General features: G+C 38.8%; 1 protein-coding gene across 5 annotated transcripts in view; it reads left to right on the forward strand.

Moving 5' to 3' along the window:
• LOC124802628 (ATP-dependent RNA helicase TDRD9) overlaps nt 1-21,655 on the forward strand; it is a 263,497-nt gene that overhangs the window by 90,139 nt on the left and 151,703 nt on the right. For all 5 annotated transcript variants that reach the window (XM_047263517.1, XM_047263522.1, XM_047263521.1 and 2 more), the window contains exon 13: nt 2,164-2,382. In XM_047263517.1, coding sequence (XP_047119473.1) covers nt 2,164-2,382 — 219 coding nt within the window. The remainder of the gene's footprint in view (nt 1-2,163; nt 2,383-21,655) is intronic.

A 21,655-nucleotide genomic window follows, 5' to 3' on the forward strand; every position in this document is an offset into this window, starting at 1 on the left:
CATTATCTAGATGGGATCAAGGCACTGGAATATCGTGGGACCAAGTGCATTAATCTACAAGGAGACTACATTGAAAAATAAAAAAAGTTGCAGTGATGTAAGTACTCTTTTTCTATTCTGTCCTGAGAACTTTTCAAACCACCCTTGTATAAACATTTGAGTTGCTTAAACAGGTGTTTGAAAAGTAATGTGTGTTTATGCTATGATTCATGGAGGTCATTAGTTTATGGTATAAGGGATTACTGATGGAGTGGATATCGTAGGTGGGTGGTGCTTTACAGTTTCAACAGGTAGACTTCACATGAATTGTGTCAGTACAAAATTTCTCTCTCACTTACTGTTTGTGAAACAGAGAAACATAACATACAAATCTTACAACCATGATCCCAAGCAGCATTTCTGCTGCTGAATGCTCGTTTGTGTGGTGAGTAGCACTTACTGTATTCCATCCTTCACTTTCCACCCTTTATCTTCTGGCAGATGAACATGCAAGATGCTTGAGGAGGTACCTGCAAGGTACCCGAAGAGGTACCTACAAGATGACTGGGTAAACACCACATCTTATTCTTGTTGCTTACTTTTGTGCAATCAATACTTTTTTTTATATGGGACGAATTATAGAAGGAATTATTCTGTAAGACATTACTGAGTGGAAATATGTAAAATATGTTAGGAGGTTGATTCATTTGTTTCCAAGACACAGTTATACAAAGAGCAAAAGTTGCTTTAAATTGGAACATTTTACACATTTTACTGATTCTTGTTCATATGCTACATCAATTCAGAATTGTTGAGGCTTTCATAGCCACTTGTTGGCATACTGCCTATTGGCTTCTCTCTCAGGTTCTTGGCCGGCATTTGTTTGATGATTTTTCTGATGTTTTGTCAGCAATGGAGGATGAAGCTTTGACAGTGCCAGCCTCTCTTGTTGTCAGAAAAATCGTAAAACAATTATTGGCCAAAGAACCCAGAATGGGCCAACAGGGAATATGGCTACATCAGTTACTGTTGTGACTATTTTTTATACAGAACTAAATATAGTGTTTTTTCTCAAAATTTAGGAGGGTAGCGAAATGAAAGTGTAGTTGGGCTTAAAGTCTCCCTGGTTTCAGAATTTTCAGTTATTCTGCTGACTTCGAGGAAGATTTTTCATCTGAGTTTCTTTGTACTTAGGTATCTTGCAGAAATGCAATTCTGTTTATATACACTTTCATAAAATTCCCATGAAATATGAATTTGTTAATTGAATTGACTTATGAAACAGCATAAAACTTACTATTAAAATACCACCTCCCAGGCCTAGGATTTCTAACACCTCAACAACTAAGACAAAAGTAATTAAATCTATTTTGGTATTAACCAAGGCTGTTCTGAAAAGAAATACAGTCACAATAGTTTTAACTGATTATCAAGTTTTTTGCAGCCAAGTCCTACAAAATGTACTACCTTCCAGAACTGACAACAACACTTTACTGATCACCGTAACATTGATTATTTTGCTTATGAGTTCTCCTGATGACAAGTAGCTCTTGCCAAGGGGTTCCAACCAGTTCTCTATGATTAAACAGTGACGAATCACTATATTGCCAATCTGAGGTATGATCCTCTCATTCTTACCTTAGGGTACTGTGGTAGTTGGTCTGATACTCAAGAATCTAATACTAGTTCTTTTGAATTCCTACCTCAAAATGAGCTTTGCATTCAATTGAAGAATGTCATTGTTAATCACCAAGGAGTTGCTGCAAGCTATAGGACTACATTTACAGAAAATATTTTGGAGTTTTCATTTTATTTAATGTTGACCAACTTCGTATCTAATAAGGCAGGAAACTTTGAATGAGTTACTGAATGAGGTCAATTTTTTTCTCTTGAGCCTCACATCGGCTAACATTGTACCATAACAGCTGATGTTGCATTAGACAATATTAGAACATCAGAATCTTTCAAGTCACTCTTTTGTGACTGCATCCAGCTTAAAAAATATATTGATTTCATCCACAACTGTAGCCCTTTAGAGTAATTGTAGAGTAGTAGTTTCAGCTTTTTTCCAGTTGTTAAGGAAAAAACTGTTTGTAATGGTTGAAATAGTTGACAGTCATTTTCTACATTATTACAAGTGATATATGATCATTCATAGCAAACCGTCATCTTATCTCTCCATAGGTTTGGCATCATCATAAAGTGAGTGGTTTCTTTAAGCGGTCTGCTGGAGGTGGAGATCTTTCGTGGTCAAAGCGCTATTTTATTCAGCTTAGTGCAATGCAGGAAGTGGATGTCCTTGTCACAGATCTCAAACAAAGATTGAAACAGATGGACATTGAAGAAACGGTAGGACCAGAGAGGGTTCGGTGGACGGAGACTGAATACTCATTGGTTTTGAAGGTAGGTTTTATTGCTCGCTACAAGTTTTTGTTTCAGTTTCTGCCGAGATGTACCCTGTTGTATAGTACTTTAAGATATGTACATACGTATTTTCAGTGAATTGAATTGCAATATTTTTGACTGCTTTTAATTTTTTGGTCTCTTACTATTTTCAGATGCCCTGTTTTCAATCATAATGTAAAGTTTTATAATGCTGCCTTAGTTTATAGAATATTAGTTCTTGTGTATTTTATCTGCGAAAGTGTAGGGGATGAAGATACATCTGGTAATTGCCATCTAATGAAGAAAGAAAACCATTCTTGATATAAACAAATCATTGAGCTACAGACCATTGTCTACGGCACATAAATGAGATTTTGAACCCTATGCTGTCTGGATATCCGTGCCAGCCATATCATTATGAGAGTGAATCATAGTACTCAGGATCTTGTTGTGTACCTATTTATTGCTCTATGCTACCTTCATACATTCGCCATTTTATTTTCTTACATCGTTGTTTGTATTCCATAGAGCTTTTGTTTGGTAATCTGTTTGATAAGTGGAACCCTTGTTAGTTACCACTTTTATCATGGAATCTCTGGGTTTTGTCTTTAGTATATTATTAATGCAAATGGTAAAAATATCAACAAGACTTTTTGTCGTAATTCACAATTTTTTTTCTTTTAAAGTGCCCCAACTAATGACACTAATTTAAACTTTTTACAAGTTTTATTGAGTTTTGTAATACAGGGTGTCCCATTTATCTTGACCACCCTAAATAACTGTTTGTCCAGATGCAAATTACAAAATGTTTCAAGCAAATGTTCTTTAGCCATCAGGGGGCCATCAATCAGCATGGCTGCCTTCATTGTAGCTTTGTTTTTTACAAAGATATGAACAGAGGTATGACTTTTTTAAATGGCACTCTGTATTTTTTATTGGGTTATTCGTTTCCTCTCCTAAAGACCTATTCATAAATGTATCACAGTGTAACATTCACTGAAAAAATGTTATTAATTACATAACCCAACATTGACATTGACACTCTCAGCGCTTAGTGCAGGTACTCAGGGTAATGGAACACATCCACATGCTGGTGTTGACAGAGGACAAATGTAAACATAAGTAGAATGCACACTCGTCATTTCTTCAACCATCGTCAGTTGATGAGTTGCGTGAGTAGAATGTACACCAATGAAGAGAAGGTAGAAATGCTACTCATGTATGGGGAATGTAAGTTAGCAGAACAGTAATTGCAATACTGTTTTCTTATGTATAGGGACATTTAGTAAAGTAGTTTAGTCCTTTTAAATACTGTTGTGTAGAGTAGGCATACAGTAAAGGCTGTCCTTCCTACAAACTGCATCGACGTAACGTTTCTTCTGTTGTTGTTGTTGAACGTAGGCGAAATGCTACACAGGCAGCGGAACTGTGCAGAGAGCGATACCCTGACAAGAACCCACCTTCCTGATGGATATTTTCTCATCTTGTTGCGATGCTTCAGTAAATGGGAATTTTCAACCCATGACAACGCAATCGTCGTAGCACTCGCATAGACGTAGCTGCCGTAGCTGCCGAAGTTACTGTTCTTGCTTCTGTTGCTGTGAATCCACATGTGAGCAAACAACAGCTTGAACACGAGATTGGCATTCCTAAGACCTGTGTACATTGTATTCTTACACATCACTGGTTCCATCCGTACCATATACACCTACCTCAACAATTGCATGGGAATGATTTCCAGAATTTGTACAGTTCTGTCAGTGGGCACAGCAGCAAATCCTAGCCAACCTGAACTTCTTCTCCAATGTTCTATTTACTGATGAATGTTCCTTCTCAAACAAAGGACAGGTAAATACAAGAAATATGTGTTATTGATCCAGTAACAACCCACGATGGCTTAGACCGGTGGAACATCAGCGTCGATGGAGGGCTAACATCTGGTGTGGGATGCTTGGTACTACAATTATTGACCATTATTTCATTAATGGCACAGCGTATGCCAACTTCCTCAGACGAACTCTTCCTCCTCTTCTGGTTGAAGTGCCGCTAAGAACCAGAATGCTTATATGGTATCAACACGATGGATGTCTAGCGCACAAGGCATTGTGTGCACATTGTGTTCTGAACCGAAGGTATCCTGCCAGATGGATTGATCGAGGAGGAAAAGTTACTTGGCCTGGTAGGTCTCCTGATTTAAATCCTCTGGACTTTTTTCTTTGGGAATGCATTAAAGATGTTGTCTATCACAGTATTCCAACAACTCCAGAGGACATGCAGGAACTTATCGTGCTTGCTTGTAATTATCTTCAGCAGGCAACACTGGAAGCAGTAAATAATTCTTTCACTCAACGAATGCACCAATGTATAGGTGTCCAGAGTCACCACTTTGAGCAGCTTTGAATGTTCTACTCCTGGGCAATGCTACAGGAGAGTCAGTCAATTTTATGTTATGTTTTTACTTGGTTTTCATTTGCTTTCCAGCAAGTGGACGAGTTTGTGATCCCAGGCTCAAAGTGAATGTTGTGTAATGTAATTAATAACATTGTGTTTCAGTGAATGGTACACGAATTACGGAATAAAAAATACAGGGTGCCATTTAAAAAAGTCGTACCGCCGTTAATATATTTATAAAAAACAAAGATGCAATGAAGGCAGCCATGCTGATTGATGTCCCACTGATGGCGAAGGAACATTTGCTTGAAACATTTTGTAATTTGCTTCTGGACAAACAGTTATTTAGGGTGGTCAAGATAAATGGGACACCCTGTATACTGCAGACATGGTTGAAAGCTGTGCATTGACAGTAAATGGGCTTTTAGTCCACAATTTGATATTTAATCTCTTCATTTGGAAAATACTGATCAAGTGCTTCATTCAGCCCTTTAAACGCTGAATAACATCTTCAATAAATGTGTTATTTCAACTTATTCCTCTTCTGGAAATCTTTTTATCATTAGGAAACAAACAGAGCCAGTGAATGTATATAATGTCCTTTCTTGAAACAAGAATTTAATGTGAAGATTTACTTGGTGGTCGTGAAGGGTTAAATTAAGTTCACTGATCTGTGTAAAAATATTGCTTAAATAGGCAATTTGAATCGGCCAGTTTCTATTAAATACTTGATCTTTCAATCCAAAATTTTGTTCTAATAAGAAATAATGTGTCTTGTTCCTCAGTTCAGAAATTGTCTTTCCTTGAGAAACCATCTGACCTGGATATGTAAAAGAAGAGATGTATGTACACTTGCCATGTCTTCACGTAGTATTTTAAATAAGTGATTATTTAGTGGTTAAGACTTATTGAAATTTATAATTTTGATGACCACATTAAGAGCATTCTTATTTTGGCAGCAAGCACCTGCATATGGATCTTGCAGTGGCTACTGGAGCAATTTTTGCTGATTTTGTAGTAAGCTGTATAGCCCCAAGAATTTTGTGACTCATAGCCTTAGCTTCATCACACAAGTATCTATGCTATTTTCTTCTCTTCAAGAAAAGAATTTTGAAGAACAAATATTTCAACTGCAATAATACATAAAAAAGGTCCTCCAGTAACCTGTTTTCATGATGATATCTGCCTACTAGGAATGTGAATGTTTGTCCCTTTTAATGACTAATTACATGACTTGAGACAAAAAGTAATTTCATTCTTTTTATTGGTTCTAAATCTCTGCTATACTGAAGAACTGTATCATTCAAAAGTAGGATCTTAGCTAATTCTCTTGCTGATTTTTCACATAATATAGCTGAAGATTTAAAAATTTTTCTGCACCTTAGTAGGCTTCATTGTGTTCAACTACATGAGAACTAATTAAGTAAGAAGCCTCAGTTGGTTTTTTGTTCACCATTTTCGTGGTGTTAGCCAAGCCAGAAACATTTTTAATTTGAAGAGCTTGTCACAGTTTCAAATGAAGAATTTGACATTTGTTTCTTTAAACTCACCACTAACAGAGTTGGCAACACTGCGCCGACGCGGACTCTTCGAGTATTTGCTGCATTAAATAATTATAAAAAACGTTGTTACTAAGCTGTTTTTAAACGTTTACAGTTGTTATAAATATAATCTAAGTGTTGTTAAATTAGTAGGAGTGTTAGTGAAGTATAAAATAAGATTAAACGGGGTAAGAAGCGTATTTTTCTTCTCGCGCCTGTAGCACGAATCCTAGGCCTAATTTCACGCGTGCGAATCGTAAGTAAGCAGTGAATTAAACTTATATGTAACCATCAGTTTTTTTATTCAGTAGTCTTTCAATTTATTTATATCTGCTTGAATAGTTTCTAGGGTCCTTTGCTTATGTTTTAGTCAGTACTTAAATCAATTTATACGATTTCTGTTTTTACCATGAGTGAGAAGTGTGTGACATGCCGTAGGATCGTTAGTTCCGGGGTGTGGTGTGATGGGTGCTGTAGTTTCTTTCATTGGGGCGAATGTAGTGGCGTGGGAAATGGGGACATAAATGAGGTTCACCAGTGGTATTGTAGGATCTGCAGTAGAGACAGGAAAATACTGGAACAGGAAGGGAAAATTGCAGCTCTTCAAGCTGACTTAGACAAGGCAAAGGAGGAACTGGACAGGTTAAAGAGGGAGAAGAGTGAACAGAGTTGGGAAGTGGCAACAGATAATAGGGGGAACAGGCAAAGGAGAACATCAGGCAGCTTTGTCATAAATCTTGAAAATAGATTTGACCTGTTGCCTCAGTCAGAATCGGATGAGCCTCATGTAGCTGAAGCTGTAGAAAGGGCACAACAAGCTTTCAAGGACTTGAAAAAGGTAGGGAAATTTGTAAAGGTAGCTCCCATGGTAGAGGTGTTGGCCAACTACTGCAGGAAAATCTAGGTCCAGAGTACCAGTTCACAAACTTTTTCAAGCCTAGTGCAGATCTGGGTCAGGTAACAGAGGATGTAGGTTCTTTATGCAAAGATTTCACGAAGGAAATAGCATTGACAGAGACTCTGAATATTCCATAGAGAGTGACCTGGTGAAGATAGCATCAGCAACGAAGCATACGAGTGTGGGATTTGTGTCTGTGTTGAGACGCCATGATCGGCCTCATTTGAACTCTTCTGTCAGGAGGGTGAACTTGGAGTTGGAGTGGCTGCTTAGGACGGATGTAGGGTCCCATATTGGTTTGATTCCTGTGGATGCTATCGATAGGTGGGACTAAACTAGGCATGGCCTCCACCTCAATAGGAAAGGGAAGGGAAAACTGTCTGGGTTGATTGCAGAAAACGTAGGGGGGTGGGGGGGTGGGGGGCGGCACTGTCACAAGGGGGGGGGGGGGGCACTGTCACAAGTGGTAAAATACCAGTGGTCACAGGTGTCAGAGGAATGCCTTTTTAGGATAGGGAAGGGGGAAAGAAAACGAGTTTTAAGAGAGATTGGCAGACACACTCAGTTTGAGAAAACAGATGAACAGGAGTCAGATTTTAGCACACAGATTGCGTTTAAACAATGTTTAACAGAAAGTAATCAGAAACTGCCAGTTCATCTTCGCCAAAGCAGTTATAATCCCATTAGTATGCAGTATCAGTTATCTTTATTACACCAGAACATTCCGGGACTCAGAAATAAAATTGATGAACTACTCATTTGTATTGATGAAATGAATTCATCTAACCAAATTGACATAATCTGCCTCCCTGAACATCAAGTGACCACTGGCATAGATATGTTAGACCTTTCAGGATTTAAGCTAGCTTCCTACTTCTGCAGAGTAGATATGGATGGAGGAGAAGTTGCCACATTTATTAAAAACTGCCATAAATTCAAGAACATTGACATTAATAAATTCTGTTTAGACCAGCATCTAGAAGCATGTGCAACAGAAGTAGAGTTCCATAACAGATCCTATATAATAGTAACTATTTACCGAGCACCTGCAGGAAATTATAATCTATTCATAAATCATCTAGAAGCTCTTTTGGGTTATTTAACAGGAAGAAACAAAGATATTTTGATTGCTGGTGACTTTAATACAGATTTTCTAATGCAATCTTCCAGTAAACATTTACTGCAGTTAGTAATGTTGTCTTTCAATCTAACTCACACTGTAAACTTTCCAACTAGGATCACTAAATCCTCAAGGACAGGCATTGATAACATTTTTATAGACAAAGCAAAAGAACAAAATCATATCATAGAACCTGTAATAAATGGACTATCAGATCATGACATGCAGCTCCTTGTTTTAGATGTAAATTCTGAGCAGATTATCAAGACTGCTAAGTCTGAGTACAGGAGAGTAGTCAGTCAACCAAATATTGAGTGTTTTAGAAAACTGCTCAAAGATATGAACTGGAAAGATGTTTATAGTGCCCAAGACATGAAAGAAAAATACAATACATTCATGAACAATGTCAGTACCATGTTTGAAAACTGTTTTCCCCTAAAAGTTACTCAAATTAAACAGAAGTCTATAATAAAACCATGGAATACACAAGCAATAAAGATTTCCTGTAAGACAAAAAGGAAAATGTATCTGTCGACCAAGAATAGCTCCAATACTGATGATTTAGCAAAATACAAGGAATACTGTAAAATATTAAAAAAAAGTAATTCAGACATCTAAACAAATGCACTACGAGAAAAGATAGCAATATCAGGGAACAAAATAAAACAATATGGGATATAGTGAAAGAGGAGACTGGCAGAACCAGAAAGGAACAGGGGCAAATAGCACTAACGGTAGATGACACATTAGTAACCGATGGGCATAGTGTGGCAAATTTATTTAACAAGTACTTTATATCCGTTACTGATAGTATGGGATTGTCAGGATCAGTAAATAATGCCCTTGAATATCTGAAACTAGCCTTTACAAATAGCTTCAGCTACATGAATAGGTCACTCACTTCACCAAAAGAAATAACTTCCATAATAAAATCTTTGAAAACAAAGCATTCTAGTGGTTACGATGAAATATCAACAAAGTTAATTAAGGCATGTTCTTGTGAGTTTTGTACAATTCTAAGTTACTTGTGTAACCAGTCAATTATAACTGGGACATGTCCTGACTGGCTAAAATATGCAGATGTCAAGCCTCTATTCAAGAAAGGGGATAAAGAGATACCACATTAGTAACCGATGGGCATAGTGTGGCAAATTTATTTAACAAGTACTTTATATCCGTTACTGATAGTATGGGATTGTCAGGATCAGTAAATAATGCCCTTGAATATCTGAAACTAGCCTTTACAAATAGCTTCAGCTACATGAATAGGTCACTCACTTCACCAAAAGAAATAACTTCCATAATAAAATCTTTGAAAACAAAGCATTCTAGTGGTTACGATGAAATATCAACAAAGTTAATTAAGGCATGTTCTTGTGAGTTTTGTACAATTCTAAGTTACTTGTGTAACCAGTCAATTATAACTGGGACATGTCCTGACTGGCTAAAATATGCAGATGTCAAGCCTCTATTCAAGAAAGGGGATAAAGAGATACCATCAAACTACAGACCGATTTCACTTTTGCCAGCATTCTCAAAAATTTTAGAAAAAGTAATGTACAGGCAGCTTCTCAACCATCTGACCACAAATAACATATTATCAAGAACACAGTTTGGATTTCTGAAGGGTTCTGATATCGAGAAGGCTATTTACACCTACAGTGAAAATGTACTTAATTCATTAAATAACGAATTACAAGCAGCAGGTATTTTCTGTGATTTGTCAAAGGCATTTGATTGTGTGAACCACAACATCCTTTTAAATAAATTAGAATTCTATGGTGTCACGGGCAGTGCTGCAAAATGGTTCAAGTCATACCTAGCTAACAGGAAACAAAGGGTGTCAGTACAAGGGACTAGTGAATTAAGTCATCAGTCATCATCAGAATGGGGAGAAATTACATGTGGTGTCCCACAAGGATCCATCTTAGGAACATTGCTTTTTCTTGTGTACATTAATGATCTCTCATCAGTTACACTGCCAGAAGCAGAGTTCGTTTTGTTTGCAGATGACACAAGTATTGCAATAAATAGTATGTTGAGTGTAGTTCTAGAAAGATCTGCTAATGATATTTTCATGGATATTAATAAATGGTTTAAAGCCAACTCATTGACATTAAACTTTGAAAAGACTCACTACATGCAATTCAGAACCTGTTAGAGGTTTCCACCCAGCATATGCATAAAATATGAAGAAGAGCAGATAGAAGAGGTTGACAGTCTTAAATTTCTGGGATTACAACTTGATAATAAATTCAGTTGGGAGGAGCACACCACAGAACTGTAGAAACGCCTTAACAAATCTGTGTTTGCAATTCGAGTGTTTGCAGATATAGGCGACATAAAAGTGAAAAAGCTTGCATACTTTGCCTACTTTCATTCCATAATGTCATATGGCATAATATTTTGGGGTAACTCTTCAAGTCAAACAAAAGTTTTCAGAGTCCAAAAGCGTGTAATACGTGTTATTTGTGGAGTAAATTCACGGACGTAATGTAGAAATCACTTTAAAGAGCTGGGTATACTAACCACTGCCTCTCAGTATATTTACTCCTTAATGAAATTTGTCTTAAATAATATATCTCTTTTTCCAACAAACAGCTCAGTTCATACATACAATACCAGGAAAAAAATGATCTGCACAAGGACTTAAAAGCACTTACTTTAGTTCGAAAAGGGGTCCACTACTCAGGAACACTCGTCTTCAATAATTTGCCAGCAAACACAAAAAATTTAGTTACAAATAAAGATCAATTTAAAAGGAGCCTGAAAGACTTACTAGTGGCCAACTCCTTCTACTCCATTGATGGATTTTTTAATAGAAACAAATGATGTATTGTGTATATTCATACTATTAGTATTGTTATTTCAGCTATATAAAATAAAGAAGTTGACATGTTCCACATCTACAAGGATCTCCTCAGCATGGATCTATGGAACGAAAAACCAATCTAATCTAATCCAGGTGGCATGTTTGAGGTGACGCCATAGAGCTGTTTGGGAGTACTTTGCTGCATATAACCCACTGAGGATTATCATTATTGTCCATGAATACTTAAGGGATATAACTTCCTTCATACTAAAGTTTTTTAATAATTTGTCAGGATTGATTATGTGTAGAAGTCTGAACTGGCCTAACTTCTGTTGATTATTGTATCACTGTCATTACTACAATAATTATCTTCAGTGAAAGAGCTTCTAAGGCCGGAATATGTTTAATGGTTGCCTATGTTGATAGTATTGTTAACAAAAGAATATAAAAGTCTGACAGCAATTAACACGAACATACATTCCCCTTTTATATAATTTATTTAAGGGAGTGGGAAAGGAAGCAAGGCGGGGGTGGAAGTGGAGGGGTTGCAAAATGTTATGTAAACATTTATTATTTACAGTTACACAATCATGATTTCAGCTTCAGAGTGCCCTTATCAAGTGTTTTATGAAAGCAGGTTAGACAATAACATAACAAGTGATATAACCGTATAAGAGTCCATATTTGTAATGCTTGCTTACAAGTTTTATAAATTGCCTAAGATGGCATACTGTTGTATTAATGTACAGTATTAGATACATTGTCTAAGAGTTGATATTTCTGGCAGAGCCTACTGCTTTGTTTCATTACTGAGTAATTGCACTGTTTCCTGGTCCTCCTCCGGTACTGCAACAGCGACTCATCAGTTGCAATTTACAGTTAGGAGGTTAGAAGAATGGGCTACAAAGATGGGTTTTCAATTTTCTGCAGATAGGTGTGCGCGCGTGTGTGTGTGTGTGTGTGTGTGTGTGTGTGTGTGTGTGTGTGTGTGTGTTTGTGTGTGTTTATTTTAATTGTTCTCGTTGTATTTTTAATTTACCTGACTTGCATATGAGGGACACCATTCTACATTTGGAAGACACAGTAAGATTTCTAGATCTCATTTTTGACTCAAAACTATTATGGATACCACATCTGGAAGATCTGAAAGCCAGAACCCAGAAGGCACTGAGTATTATAAAATGCCTTAGCGACAGGTTGTGAGGAGCGAACAGGGTGTGTCTGCTTTAGTTTTATAGGGCTTTTGTGCATTCACAGCTAGACTATGGATGCTCAGTGTACGAATCAGCAAGGCCTTCTTACTTGAGGATTATTGATGATATCCACCATGAGGGGCTAACCACAAGTGCTTATAGGACAAGCCCCGTACTCAGTCTCTGTGCTGAGGCTGGGAACTACCGTTCACCATCTGGCAGCAGCTCCTTATGATACATCGGGCATATAAGTTCTTCACAGCTCCAAATTCACCCGCATACCATACTATTGCTCATCCACCTCTGGAATGCCTTTTCTCCCATCATCCATGAACATCAGTGTGTGCTGGCATCACTTCTTGTGGAACACGTCCAACCCCAGATCGACGGTTTTAACCACCTGCCACCATGGTTACTATGACACCCAGTGTAATTTTAGATTTAGTTTAGCACAGGAGAGATTGCGCTCCTCCTTATATTTTTAATTCTTTATTTTATCACATTTTAACTGAGCACCACAACTCTGCAGCAGTCTTTACAGATGGGTCAAAACAACGGGACTCTGTAGATTGCTCTGTTGTTTTCCCTGATCATGACCTCAAGATCAAACAACTTCAAGATTTTACTGTCTTTGATGCTGAACTGTATGCGATCTTGCGAGCACTGGAGCAGATGATGTGTGCTTCAAGTGCTAAATTCCTTGTCTGTTCATATTCTCTGAGTACCTTTCACTCCCTACAACACTGGTACCCAGCAGATAAAGTAGTCCAGAATATCCGGAACACCCTCCTCCAACTACAGTGGCTGTGGAAGGTGGTGTCTTTCTGTTGGATACAAGGGCACATGGGCATTGTGGGGATAAAAGGGCAGATGTAGCAGCTAGGGATGCATGTCATGACCCTCAGTTAGTTCAGTGTGGCCTGCCCCTGCATGCTCTCTTCTAGCTGTCGAGGTCCAGAATCAAGTGTTGATGTGAAGACGAGTGGCTAGAAGTGCCAGATAGTAAGCTGCATCTAGTAAAGCCCACTATGCGGTTGTGGCATACCTCCTTCCAGCCACAAAAATGGATTGAGGTCCTACTTACTTGTCTTTGCATAGGCCATAGTCCTCTGACGCATGGCTGCTTGCTCCGGCATGACGGCCCTCAAGTGTGTGGTACTTTTGACATACAGATCACTGTGCACCACCTTTTACTAGACAGTGTTTTATTCTCAGACCAAAGGGCAGTGGCAGTCTTGCTGGCAGATCTGCCCTCTATTTTAAGTGACATTGAAACAAATGTGGTTTGAGTTTTAAGTTTTTGTAATTTGTCCAACTTGTTTCCACAAATTTTGAGGAGATGATGTTAGTAAATTCAGGGTGACTGTCTCATCCTTGTTTTTTGTAAGTGGTCAGTGAGTCACATTTCCCTGCACTTTTTTTTAGCTCTTCTATGGTTTTACTTCTGTTTTAATTCCATGTCTAGCACCTTTCACCCTTCTCCGTCATATTACGGCCTGTGAGGTAGAGTGATGGTATGGGTCAACACAAGTGAGGTGGGAATTGGTGAATTAGTGTCATTTTATAGGTTTCCTCTTCACTGTGTGACAACAATTTTAAATGTTTTATCCACATTCATTTCTTTTGATATGTGTGGGGGAACTGATAACCTTGGCACTGAGTGCCCGTAATCTCCAAACACACACACACACACACACACACACACACACTCAGTTCCAAGTATCTGCTGTATTTTGGTTTTATTGCCTTTCTTCAACTGATAAAGTGCTTCTCTTTTCGTGGTTTCTAATACCAGTGCACATATGCCTGGAATTACTAACAATCGTAGTAGCTCTCCTTGTTGAACTCTTGTGAATAATGTAGTTTGCTTCACAAGTTGCAATCTCTGAGTTCAAACATACTGTATCCTACAGCTGATGCTAATATACATTGGTGGTATGTTCTGATTGTGTTCAAGGGAAGTCAGAACTGCCTGTTTGCAATGATTATAATTTTGTTCCTCATGTCTGTACCTTATCTTCATACCTCGTGTATGATGTGCAAAGTTATGATGTTCTTCTAGGAACCCTCAAATACCTTGTTATTGCACTTTTTCTAATAGTTCCACTGTTTAATTTTATCTGAGAATTTCTTGCTGGGATCCCTTTCAGCAAGAAATATATGGTTTTTTTTTTTTTGAGGTATTAGTGACAATTTGACACATTGACACCATCCTTCAAGTTCATGGAGCACAACATTACTTTTGTCTTCTATAGTTCTTGTGGAGTCACCATTTACAGTGAATAATGTCTTTTGCAGGTGTTACCAGTTCACTTACATTAACACTCTCATGTAATTTCAGTAGTATGGGCTCCATTCCAATATCCCAAAACCTTGGACCACGCACTGAGCATGGTGGACAGTTTTTTGTTATGGTCATCGCTGTTTTACTTCCTGAGCACATCAAAGTTGCATGTTTCCCATGGCAATAGTCTCTCAGGCATTTGTACAGTACTTCTGGACATTCTAACTCCATAAGGTGACCAAAGGAAGATGGTTATTAAAATCACCATTAAAATTGACCATCAGTGCTAGAGCATGTGTAGAATGAGTATCCGTCACTAGCAAGAGCACCTCATTAATTGCATCTTAAATTGACTTGCCTCTTCTAAACTCATCCTTTGTTGTCTGTGATCTTGTAATCTTTTGCATAGTAGTTTTTCAAATATCTTGCCAAGAACAGTCAGAGGATGAATTGGCCTGTAAGATTTTGGTGTCATCAGATCCTTGTCTTGCCCTTTACTTCTATGTGTACAACATTTGAAGCAGTATGTTTGGGGACATGACAAAGGAGCTTGTTCGCTTCACTAATGTGGGAGAGAGCCATGCTAGAGCTGACTGTGCAAAAAGTATCTGATGGTAAGGTCTTTACCCACAACATGCAAAGTCTGGCCTTGTGCTTTATTTATTGTCAAGGATTTCATAAGCTCGCTGGGAATTGCCACTGTTAAAATCGAAATGGGAAATTGTTAGGCATAAGCAAGATTCGGCGTGTACAAACTCACTCAACTACACCATTTACCAATCAAAATTTCCACTTGTATGATGATACGTAGGAGAGAAGTAACTTTAAGTCCCGTCTCATTACACACTTTTGGTGATCTTAAATTTCGCAACAGAATAATCGAGACACCATTTTTCAAATTAATTTTTTGCAATGGAATGATAGATGCACTAAAGGGGTTTAAACATTCAACTAGATTATTGGTAGGATCATCTTGCACCTTAACTCTGTCAGTAGAGATCTAGAAACTTATTCCTAAAATTATATTTGTGTATTCTATATTTTCTCCCTCAACATAAGTAAGTATGTCTGAGTTAATTCTTGCAGCTCGATCATTTTGAGGTGACAATAGAGCCCTTTCACAGACCCAAGAGTTTTCAAAGTTGATGCTTGCATTTGATTGTCGTGAATGAGATCTTGAAATGAAAGCACTGTATAGCATAAATTACCAGCCAAAACAGTTTGACTGTGTTCTTCTGGATAGAAGCCATGGCAAATATTTTAAACAATAAATCAGAAAACTCCTGCACACTTGTGTTGTCTCTTATTCATGGGCGCATGTTCACTGTTAAGTGCATCCGCATGATGTGTCGCTACAGATTTGAGCTCTTCAAGCATGCTCTCATCTCATCCACCCTTATTCCCTATGGTACATCTGGTAATGTCTGCCTAAAACTTCCACACACAAATTTTAACATCACCCATGTGTTGAGTATTTTGTCAAATGTCTCTGATGGTTCCATCAGTTGCCTCCAATGCTTTACAGTTACCTAGGGTGCACTCATATCATATTATTAAGCAGCAGTTGCTTAGAACAGTGGCTTTGTCACAGTTCCTGGAGAAGTCGCAAAGTGTGTGTTCACTGATATCCAAATCTATTGGGATTTTAAACATTGTATGAGCAGTTTTACCGTAGGGTAACAAAGTGGCTGGTATTTCCAATGAAGTCACAGTAAGAGCTATTTTTCCTTGGGCTCTTAATTGTGCCAATATGATTTAAGTGAGAAATATTTTTCCTCTCTCTAGGTGCATCCATAAACAGAGTTATCCCGTAATATTGTCGACTCTCTGACAAAGGTAATTGAATACTGTGCACTGTTCTTCCATTAGATTTTTTATGCTGTTTTGCAAAGTTTCTACAAGTTCTGCTGCATACTCTCTGGTGATGCATTTTCCTTCTATTTAGTGGTGTTGGCAATCCATACTGAGGAAGAGGATTTTCTCCTTTAAACGTAACCAGATTCTGAATAGCCACCAAGCATTGATTAAAAGCACTAATATGCAATCTATCATTCAGTTCACATTCATTATTTTGTCTGATATTTCTATAAAAGCCATCAGTCATCTTATCTTGATATTTCTACCACAACACTGCAGCATCAGAAAGGGCACAAAATACCAGCAAAATGGCAAACAAATGACACAAGCAATGTGGACTGTCACGAACCCGTGTTTCAGTCAGATCATAATCTAATTGTTTGTCATCATCAAGTAAGTGTCGGTCTTGGCCAGCATCTCAGAAAGTGGGATATTCGACACCATTAACTGTTTGCAAATTAGCAAAAGAAGTAGGTCCTCTTACTGTATGTAAAACCAAGTGCAAGTAGAAACATTCAGCATCGTTTGGATGAGAACTATGTACATTCTTCCCATAATCTGTTCTGTGATGCTGGGCTTGCCATGTACAGCTCTTCCATGCCTTTTACAGTTGAAGACACCTCACTACTTGTCATAAGTATTGTATGATGGAACTTCATCATACAGCAGTTTTCGAAAAATAATCGGTTTCATAAAACCGAAAGTATGCTAACAAAGTTGTTTGTCTGAGTTTTCTGATCGATCTATAACTCAGTGTCTCCCCAAAAAATATATATATACACTCATTTTAGGACTGTAACACAAATATTTATCAAGATATGGAAATATTTCAAAATTCAAAATAATGCTAACAAATGTATAAATCAGCCATTTATTGAAAGTGTTCATATTGTTGGCCATTGTGGTCTTTCTAGTCTTTATTTCGGCACATCCATTTTTAGTGGATGCATTCAGCTTATTGACAGTAGCTGGCCTTGTGGTAGCTGATTTTGTGCTATAAACAGTGAGCTTCACAGGCCCTCGTAGGAAAAAGTCCATGGGGATCAAAGTTGGTGAGCGTGGGGGGTCTCGATATTGCATCTTCATCTTATATATGTTGTTCTGGTAGGTGTTTGTCAAGGTAGGCACTAACACCATTTTGGTAGTGTGGAGATGCTCGATCCTGCTGGAAATACCATTCTCCATACTAATATATCTCTTTGATATGTAATATGGCGTATTCCTGTAGTAAGTTCAGGTAATTTTCACCATTCATGGTATACTTGGGGAAAAAAAGTGCAGTCAAACCAAATGTTTATAAACCACACCACTCCTGGTAGGCTCACATGGTGTTCCACGGTCATGGGAGGATTCTCAGATGCCCGGTAGGTACAGTTGTGACGATTAATTGAGCCATTGAACTTAAAAGTGGTCTCATCACTCCAAACAGCCTTGTATGTGAATGTTTGTCCTGTGTGCATCTGTCTTGGTACCACTCAAAAAATTCAATTCTCTGGTTGTACTCAGTGTCATTTGGAGCACGTAGTTATCTAGGAATAAAACTTTTCCATTGGACACAGTTCGAAATGCGACCGACACCTGTGTATGGAACTCCTGTCTCACAAGCTGCTTGCTGCACAGACTTTCGAGATTGCTGAAACCTATCAATGACTTCTTTCTCCTGTGTCATATACAAGTAATTGTTAGTCACTTTGTTGCATCCCACTGAAACTTCATCCTGAACTGTCTTCGCACATCACTTATATTCTCAGTCTTCCAGTAACACATCAGAATGAACTACTTTTTCTCAAGGATCAGTCCACCTTAACTCGTTATTCAAGCAGTCACAACTGAAAGAGGAGAAAAAAGTGTTGTATTATGAGCTGTGAAAGAGTATATACTATTTTTGGGACAGCCTGTATTTTCAGGGTTAAAATATATTTACTGTCCTCCTTCAAGGTAGACATTGAATTGTAGCAAGGTATCTTTTGTGAATGGAGAAGCTCAAAATGCATCTTACTGCCTCTGAAGAACATATGTATCAATCCAATTGAAACCTCGTGACTTTGTCCTGTTCATTTCTCAAAGCAGATGTGGCTTGGTCACTGCCCTTGTTTACATACTTGCGTGTTTTTGCACATTTCAATGCTAATGTGAGCTTGAAATGATTTAGATATTATTGGCAAATAGGGTGCAACCCATCTGTTTTCCAAAACAATTTCTCAGCCTCATGATTTTATTGTTGCTGTAAACTTGCCTTGCTGAGGTGGACATTTATGACAGGATGGTATCCATCTACTTTCGTTGTCGTTTGCTCTGCCAGTGCTCTTTGATGTCTTTTAGAACATCACTCATCTTGTGTGCAAGGAGAGTTTGTTTGATGTCCCTCAAGGACTTTCAACCATTTGCGTCATATGATGTAAGGTAGTCTTAGGCCTGGGTTATGGTCCATAAATTCAGCCATTATCAGTTTACCGACATCAGTGGGATATTGTTTCATCCAGCCACAGGAGGCTATATGCATGAGGTAGGCCACACTTTTGACCCAATAATGCTTTCTTCTGTGATCCAATTGATCTGCAACTTCAATTTTCAGTGGCTGTTGTATCATGTCAACGGTATGATGCTTGTCCAGCAAAAGTGTGGCCTAGCCACCAGTGGATGATGGATCTTCGGTGATGAGAACTCGCTTTTCCAGCATACTGAAGGTCTCACAAAGGCCACAGCCAGACAATATCCCCAAACTCATCTGTAAACAGATTCCCTGTGCCACATCCTCACACACTCCTGGTACTCCCACCACCTCCAAGACTCTGCTACAAAGGAGTACTCCTCTCATCATCCAAAATCACCCTGGATTGGAACAAATTAACCATATCCTTCACCAGGGCCTTGATTATCTCTCATCCTGCCCTGAAATGAGGGACGTCCTACCCAAGACCCTTCCCACCCCTCCTAAAGTGGTGTTCCATCACCCACCCAACCTACACAACATCCTAGCCCATCACTATGTCACTCCCATACCCAACCCCTTGCCCTAGGGATCATATCTTTGTGGCAGACCAATGTGCAAGACCTGCTCAATCCATCCACCTAGCACCATCTATTCCAGTCCATCAGAGGCCGAGCCACCTTTGAAAGCAGCAGTGTCATATGCAGTTCTGCTGCCACCACTACACAGCCTTTTATGTTGGTATGACTACCAACCAGCTGTCCATCAGGATGAAAGGCCACCCCACAAACTGTTGTCAAGAACAAAGTTGACCACCTGGTGGCACAACATGCAGCTGAGCACAATATGCTCAATTTCAGTGGCTGCTTCACAACCCAAGCCATCTGAATCCTTCCTTCCACCACCAATGTCTCTTTACTATGCAAATGGGCATTATTGTTACAACGCATCCTTCACTCCTGTAATCATTGTGTCGTGCGCCCAAAAAACCGCTCTACTACTACTGTAATCATTCTGGCCTGAGTGTCAGGTAACCCACTGTTCCTGTACCTTCCACCCTACAGTTTCCTCTTCCTGTGTCATGTCACTCCCTCCTGATTCCCATCTCCATCTCACCTTCAGCTTGTGCGGCTTCCCACTGGCCGCTACAATCATGCAGGCCCATATACCCACCACCCCTCCCTCCTGCATTCCTAGCCAGCAAACTGGTGTCAGTTCCCTCTGAGCTCCAGCCATGCATCCCCAGTTCCTCTCCCTGCCTCCCACCTCCCTCGCCCTCTCCCTCCACCAAGCAACACCCCGCACAACCAGTCCAATAGCGTTAGCACTGTCAGTCTTGTTGGAACCATGTAGGGTCATCGGTGTGTGTGTGTGTGTGTGTGTGTGTGTGTGTGTGTGTGTGTGTGTTTTTTAATCTAGCTTGTCAAAGGATGTATCTGAAAGATACAATTTTTCTTTCTTTTGTGAGTGCCTATCAACAATGCATTGCTCCTGCTTTTCTGTGCATGGTCTGTTTTAATCCTAAAGTATCTACATTCAACAAGAACTTCCCTGCAACATTGAAGTAGATATTAATATCCTTGATGTTGAGAAACAGCTAAAATTAAGCAAGACTTCATGGCCCAATGCATGCCCATCAGATTTTATATAAAATTTTCAGCCTGGTTAGTACCCAGTGGAGCCATGAGATACAGAAAATCCCTTGAATAAATATCTGTGCCCACTGATTGGAAAAATACACATTCCACACCGGTATACAAAAGGGTAACATCAGTGATCCCCAAAATTGTCATCTATTGTAGAAGCGTACAACATATTCTGAGCTCAAACATAATGAGATGTCTCAAACAGAAGGACCTCCTCCATGCCAGTTAGCATGGATTCCAGAAACATCACTCATGTGAAACCCAACTTGCAGTTCTTTCACATTACATCCTGAAAGCATTGATCAAGGAATCAAGGAGATACGGTATTTACTGACTTCAGAAAAGCATGTGACTTGACACCACACCAATGTTATTATCAAAAGTATATTTATGTGGGGTATCAAACAAAATTTTTGATTGCGTTGAAAACTTCTTGACAGACAGGACACAACGTGGATGGAGAGTCATCAACAGAAGTGGAAATAATTTGGACATACCTCATGGAAGTGTGTTGGGACCCTTGATGTTCATGTATCCTATAATTACAATATCATCGATACACATTTAGAATCAGTAAACTCATACAAATACTTGCATGTAACAATTTCTAGGAATACGTAATGGAATGATCACATTGGCTCAGTCATTAGTAAGATAGATGACAGACCTTGGTTCATTAACAGGATACTGGGAATGTACAGTAAGTCTACAAAGGACAGTGCTTACAAATTACTTGAGTGCCTCATCTTAGGATATTGCTGAAGTGTTTGGGATACATACAAAATAAGATTAATAGGGTACACTGATGAGCCAGAACAGTGTGACCACCTACCTAAGAGCTGGTATGTCCACCTTTGGCATGGATAACGGTGGCGATGGGGTTATCACATAGGAGGAATGAGGACTTTGTAGGTCGCTGAAGGGAGGTGGCACTACATCTGCCTGCATAAGTCACTTGTTGTTGCTGTTGTGGTCTTCAGTGCAAAGGCTGGTTTGATGCAGCTCTCCATGCTACCGTATCCTGTAGCCTCTTCATCTCCGAGTAACTACTGAAACCTACATCCCTCTGAATCTACTCACTGTATTCCTCTCTTGGTCTCTCTCAATGTTTTTTATCC

This window comes from Schistocerca piceifrons, chromosome 6 (genome assembly GCF_021461385.2).
Source record: "Schistocerca piceifrons isolate TAMUIC-IGC-003096 chromosome 6, iqSchPice1.1, whole genome shotgun sequence".
Lineage (NCBI taxonomy): Eukaryota > Metazoa > Arthropoda > Insecta > Orthoptera > Acrididae > Schistocerca > Schistocerca piceifrons.